Below are 6,519 nucleotides of genomic sequence, written 5' to 3' on the forward strand. Positions count from 1 at the left end.
TCATTGTTAGTGGTGTCATCCCTTGGCTAGTGTGGTCTTGGGTTTAATAAGAAAGGCTGCACAAGCCATGGAGAGCAGGACAGTAAGCAGCACCCCTCCATGGCCTCTGCATCAGTGCCTGACTTCAGATTCCTGCCCTGTTTGAGTTCCTGTCCTGACTCCCTCCAATGATGGACTACAATCTGGAAGTGTAAGCTAAATAAACCATTTCCTCCCCAACTTGCTTTTGGTCATGGTGTTTCATCGAAGCAATAGATACCCTAACTAGGACAGGTAGAAAGTGTAACAAACGTGGCTTTAATTTTCAGGTTGCTTTTGGAATGAAACATGCAAAACAGCTTTTAATACATTCATGACAAGGAAGAATCAGGAGGCCTCAATCCCATATTTTTTGGACTTGAAGTCGGACTTTCTGCTTGGGACTTGGATTTCTTGACCCCAGATTCTGTGGTTCCTTCAAGGCTGTGTGTATTTTGTTTTAAAAGTCTGTAAAACCAGCAAACGTTGCTGATGCAGAGGGGTAAGTTGCCCTGCCCACTGAGCATGCTCTACTGTATCTCCAGCGCAGCTGAGCAAATATCCAAGCTCCATGCTTGGATAACTCAGTAATCACCAAACCCAAGGCATCGAGGTCCATTTCTCTTGGTCAAAGACAGCCATCTGCACCAGAACCATTTAGCAACCTTTCTGACTACTGCACCACATATCCACACAAGTCAGGGCTGCCTCTGTGTTCCTGAGGCTCTCACACCTCAGGACTGCCACCTGTGGTGTGGGTGTTCTCAGGGGAGGTGGCATGGGCACGACAGACCAACCTGGCTGCTCACAGGTACCGGCCACAGTGCTTGGTTTCCTGTGATTGTGGACACAGGTGTCTTTGAGAGTATCACAGTGGCGCGATGCCCGGATGCAGGTGGGCAACAGGCAGTTAGAGCTGGAATGCCTTCCATGTGTTCCCAGGTCAAAGTCCAGGTCAAGAGCCGGTTGCAATTGCTTGTCACTCATCACTTGTCCTTCTCCTGTGGCAGAGGGAGGTTCCAGTCTGCAGGGGGTCTCTGCCTCGAGGCCCACACCAGGGTCTGCTTCTGTGCAGCCTGGACCCGTGCCTGCTCACTCTCACAGAGCGATCGCTGCACAAATGAGATTCTCGTCACTTACTGCCTCACAACGGGGTCCCAGCGCCCCTGCTACTGTCCCATGGTACCCATCCCACCCTCCTCCTCATCACTTTTCTGAAGAGGAACAAATGGGAATGTATGGTCCACACAGATCCGTGGCTCAGCTGCTTCTACATAACATACCTTGAGAACCGTTCCATTTTAGCACACACACAGCTAGGCCACGCTTTCTCTGCAGCACAGGTCATCTTGATCTATCACCTTAAGCAGCAATTTTATTGTGCTCTTTGGTTTTTTTAGACAGGGTCTTAAGCAGCCCAGGCTGGCCTCACGATCACTATGAATGACCTCCACTTTCTGATATCGATGCCTCCACCTCCTGAGTGCTAGGATCATAAGCATGCACAGCCATGTCCAGTCTCTGACTTCAGCCATTTAAAAGCATCTCCTAGGCCTCAGCTACAGCAGACCTGGAGAGTTTGGAGCAAGCCTGAAAGTGGGGACACCGAGTGAGGAAGAGACAGCAATCCAAAGTTACTGTTGGACTCTGCATAAAAGGTCCCCCTTATTATGACAGGGGTGTCCCTGGTGAGGTGTCAGGTGCTGTGTAGGCCTCTTAAACTGGGAGTGGTAGTGACTAGCTGTATTGGCAGAAGTTAGCAGACAGAGCCAAAAGGATCTGAGGTTTCAAACCAGCTTGGGCTATATAGCCAGGTCCTGTCTCTAAAAAGGTCATTATTGTTTAAGAAGCAAACAGAAGTTGAGTATGTTGGTGCATGCCTGTTATCCCAGGACTCAGGAGGTGGAGACAGGGAAGGAAGTCCAGGCTCAGAGAGATCCTGCTTCAGTAAATCAGGTGGGGAGTGGTTGGGAAGATGCCTGATGCCAGCAGAGGGCCGCTGCATGCAATGTGTGCACCAAATACACATGCATGCAACAACACACCCATACTATACAAAGACTTTTTTTTTTTTTAACGTCATAGGGGCTGAAGAGATGGCTCAGTAGTTAAAATCGCTGACTGCTCTTCCAGAGGACTGGGGTTTGATTTCCAGCACCCACATGGCAGCTTACAACCATCTGAAACTCAGTTCCAGGGGATCCTCGGGCAGTGTATGCACATGGTACAGACATACGCAGGCGAAACACACATAAAATAAGAATAAAAGTACTTTAGAAATTGTGCAGAAATAATTGCTTCTGTATTCTGATTTCATGGTGAATTGCTTATCTGTAACCTTTGTCCATTTCTCTATTCAGAGGCGTCTTTGCTTTTTACCTTAATTTATGATAGTTCATATATAGTTACAGACAGTAAATTTCCAATTTCTTGCCATACAAACAAGCTTTCTGCCATGTTTTTTACTTTCACTTATTAGGGGGTTGCCATGTTTCTGTTTTCTGCGATTTTTAAAAAGTTTCAGGGCCGGGTGGTGGTGGTGCAGGCCTTTAATCCCAGCACTCAGGAGGCAGAGCCAGGCGAATCTCTGTGAGTTCAAGGCCAGCCTGGTCTACAGAGCGAGATCCGGGACAGGCAGCTACACAGAGAAACCCTGTCTTGGGGAGGAAAAAAGTTTCAGCAGCTTGTTTTCCACATCGGTTTGTCTGTTACAGAATGTTTAGGAATGTTTTCATCACCTAACATCTCGCTCCTTGACCTCCCTCTGCTGGCGAGGAGAGGGACTCTGTCCTGGAGTGTTCGCGTCCCTTGTCCCCCCCATCACATCGCCCGAGAAAGCAATACCAGACTCCAGACTGGAGTGTGCCCCAGGAAGGCACGGCTCCCCTTATCACCCTGTATCAGAGATCGCCCAAGGAGACAACTGTTTAACGAATGGACACCGGGAGCCACCTGTGTCTTAGCGAGTTCCTAGGCTTTGAATCACTCCCACCTGGAGGGAGGAGGGAGGCTCACTGACTCCGGAAGCACAGGAAATGTAGGAGCAAGAAGCTCAGAGAGTTAAAAATTGACCAGCCTCCTACCCAAAGCTATAAAAGCATTAACTGGCTGGGAGAGGACTCTAGGGCTGCTCAGAAGGCGTCCGCGGAGCTCCAGGGATCAGCCACGCTGGGACTTCAGGTAATGCTGCTGCTGCCTCTGAGTCACCCAGCAAAGTCACTGGTTCATCAAGCCAGATGAAGTGGAAGCCTTTCTTTGGTCCGTCAGTCATTCCACAGGCTTTCAGAGTAAGTAGAGGTTTCTTCACACCTCCCTAGAGAAGGTCCAGCCCCAGTGCTGGCCTCTGGCCTCTACAGCACTCTCCGGCTCTCAGAGCCAGGCTGGCCTTCGGAAAGTAGCTCCGATCACACGTGCTTGAACTTTTTTAGGTATCCCAGGCTCATTCCTATGTCCTCTACAGCCCACCCTCATGCTCCAGGCACCTTGGCTCTTTTCATCCTCCGTCCTGTCCCCAAGGGCCTGCCGATGACCCTAACGCTGGGCGGTTGTCCTCCCCGCCCAGCCCCCAAGCCTGTCTGTGCCTCCTTTCTGCCTCCGTCTGTATTTGACGCGGCCTGAAGTCCCTTCGATACAGCAGTTTGGGGTACTTCTCAGGAGGGAAGCACGAGGGGATGTCCCCGAAGGCTCTGTGCGCACGCCCACACCCTGCGCTCACCTGGGCCTGCGGGCTGCGGCTCTCTTCCCACTCGCGGCAGCTGGCCAGGTCGCGCAGCCACTGCCTGCAGTCCGGCCGCTCGCCGTGGACGTAGTAGTGGTGTAGGAGGTGCCCGGCGCTGCGGCAGAGCTCCCACTCGGCGCGGTAGACCTCGCAGGGCCGGGGAGGCTGCGGGGAGGGACAGCGTGAGCTCGGGCGGACACGATCGATCGCCACACCCCACCTAGCCCAGCAGCCCAGCACACTCACCTGCCAGCTGCCGGCGACCGCCATGTCCAGGCCCCGTGTGACTGACAGAGACGTGAGCCAATGAGGTCCAAGTAAATTCGCAGCTAAACAGGACGTATTCACTGAGTGGCCGACTGTCAGAGGCCTCACCACCTGGGGTCTGGCGGGTGACTCGGCTTCAGAGCTTTGTCATTGACAGCCTGGAACCCTGCAGTTCCGGCCAGCTCTCCCGGTTTTTATTTTTCAAATCTCAGTGTGGCTCAGCTTTGCAAGTACAGACTCTTGAACTCCAAATAACCCACCTGGAGGTCTCAGACTACAGGCATCTGGTCTGAGCATACACTGAGAGTGTAGATGAGCTTAATCAGGTGTAAGGAAAGGAGGGAACGGGTGTGGGGTGGCTAAGGGTGAGAGGAGTTCTAGAGGCACACCTTTAATCCCAGCGCTCTGATCAAAGCAGGGGCATCTCTGTGAGTTCCAGGCCAGGCAGGAATATATTGTGAGGCCGTCTCTAAACAACAAAAAAGAGCCAATGTATATGGGGCTTGAAAGATGGCTCGTAGTTAACACTGGCTGCCTTTGATTCCCAGCACCCACATGGCAGCTCACAACCACCTCAAACTCCAGTTCCAGGGGATCCGATGCCCTCTTCTGAGCTCAGCAGGCGCCAGGCACACAGGTAATGTACAAACATATATGCAGGCAAAACACCCCTACATGAGAGAGAGGGGGGTAGGGAGGAAGGGAGGGGGAGCTAAAGCTAACTGGAGGCTAATGTCAATCATAAGGTGAGATGAGGACCTGAGTTTGATTCCTGTATCCCTCCAGGTGGCAGAAGGGACTCCTGAGAACTGTACTCTAATCCCCACATGCACACACCTGGTAGTCACATACACTTTGGGGGTTCTTTTTTTTTTTTTGTCTAACAGCCCTGGCTGTCCTGGAACTTGCTCTGTAGAACAGGCTGGCCTCGAACTCACAGAGCTCCCTCTGCCTGTCTCCTGAGTGGTAGGATTAAAGGCATGCGCCACCACCAATTAGATGCATTCATTTGATGTATAATAAATGTTATGTGCACCGTGTGCATAGATCTCTGGAACTGGAATTAGATGGCTGTGGACTACCATGTGGGTGCTGGGAACCAAACCTGCATCCTCTGCAAGTGCAAGTTACTGCACCATCTTTCCAGCCTGACAGGTTGCAGCACTTATGACTTCCAAAGCCACATTTGGCCAGTGATGTGATGTGTCAGAGACAGGATGTTGGAGAGTAATATTTTAAGGTGTGTTACTTATATTTATGCTGCATTTGTTTAACTCTGTGAAGCTGTGTTACTGTGCCTGTCTAAAACATCTGATGGCCTAATAAAGAACTGAATGACCAATGGCAAGACAGGAGAAAGGATACGTATAAAGATTACATGGAGAAATTTGGAAAAGATCAAAGAACAAGAGAGGAAGGAGGACTCCAGGAGCCAGCCACCCAGCTACACAGCAAGCCATGGAGTAACATTTGCAGAAGTTAGAGAACAGGAAAAGTCCAGAGGCAAAAGGTAGGTGGGATAATTTAAGGAAAGCTAGCAAGAAACAAGCCAAGGCTAGGCATTTATAATTAAAACAACTATCAACAGGAGCCAATTATCATGATGTTCATGGATACTTCTCACTAAGAGTGAATGGGCACACTCTAGTTATCCTATAGGAAGAGTGAATCCTCCATGGGCACCCTCTTAGGTCTGACCGTCTCCACCACCTCCACAAATCTCAGAGGTGCAGTCTTCTAATGACAGGATGAAGTGTCGGGCTGCTATAAGTGGGCATTCCTGTGACTTCTGGCTAGTGGCCCAAACTACCAATCAAACAGCTAGAGGTGAGTTTTAATCAGTTTATTTAATTCTTGAATAAGAATTATTCTCAAGGAACAAATTTTAAATAATTGGATCAGCATGTCAAAAGATCTTACGTCATACAAAGTGCAGATGTGAGGACAATAAAACAGTAAGAAAATGGGGCACGGGTGAACCTCGGTGGCAGAGTATGCGGCATGCTTAGTATTCATGAGTTTTTAATTCAACCATAGTACTTAAAAAGCAGACAAACTATCAGAACTTTGGGTAATAAATAAAATTGCAATAGGGGGCATAACTTCAGCATTTATTCATTCTAACTTCCACATTTGGCTTCCCCATGGAACTCACTGACAGCCAGCAGATCAAAATGAGGATGAATTTGTCTGGATGAGATCCCTTCTGAAGACTATAAATAAAGGCAGATACTATCTTTGTCAGGTACTGAGCTCCTGGCCTGAGTAGCTGTAATCTGAAGACACTGCCCTATACTGACCTAGGAAGGAAGACCAAGGCAGGAAGCGGAACTGGTCTGCATGGCCTGGGGGAGCCCTGGAGCAGATTGCATGAAGTAGAGGAGGCGGCCACCTATGGGACCTGAGAGCGATTTCTCTTTCCCAAGTTAAGCACACAACCTCCGGTTCTGCTGTTTTGCTGGTAACTCTATAAACAAACCATAAATAAGCATTCTCTGAACTTGTCAGAGGCAGTA

At 49.7% G+C, this 6,519-nt stretch overlaps 1 protein-coding gene and 1 long non-coding RNA gene across 2 annotated transcripts; one reads left to right on the forward strand and one right to left on the reverse strand.

Moving 5' to 3' along the window:
• Window positions 1-276: 276 nt before the first annotated feature.
• Window positions 277-4,078, reverse strand: C12H22orf39 (chromosome 12 C22orf39 homolog). The gene is made up of 3 exons (XM_028854193.1): window positions 3,983-4,078; window positions 3,734-3,901; window positions 277-1,130 (listed from the first exon to the last, which is right to left on the reverse strand). Exons 1-3 carry the CDS (start codon window positions 4,004-4,006, stop codon window positions 1,005-1,007), a joined length of 318 nt encoding a protein of 105 aa, XP_028710026.1. The 5' UTR covers window positions 4,007-4,078; the 3' UTR covers window positions 277-1,004.
• Window positions 2,615-5,480, forward strand: LOC119088825. Its single transcript, XR_005092566.1, has 3 exons — window positions 2,615-3,305; window positions 4,552-4,640; window positions 5,288-5,480. It is a non-coding gene; the product is annotated as an uncharacterized LOC119088825 (long non-coding RNA).
• The last annotated feature ends 1,039 nt before the right edge of the window (window positions 5,481-6,519 follow it).

The sequence above is a fragment of the Peromyscus leucopus genome, chromosome 12, assembly GCF_004664715.2.
Source record: "Peromyscus leucopus breed LL Stock chromosome 12, UCI_PerLeu_2.1, whole genome shotgun sequence".
Lineage (NCBI taxonomy): Eukaryota > Metazoa > Chordata > Mammalia > Rodentia > Cricetidae > Peromyscus > Peromyscus leucopus.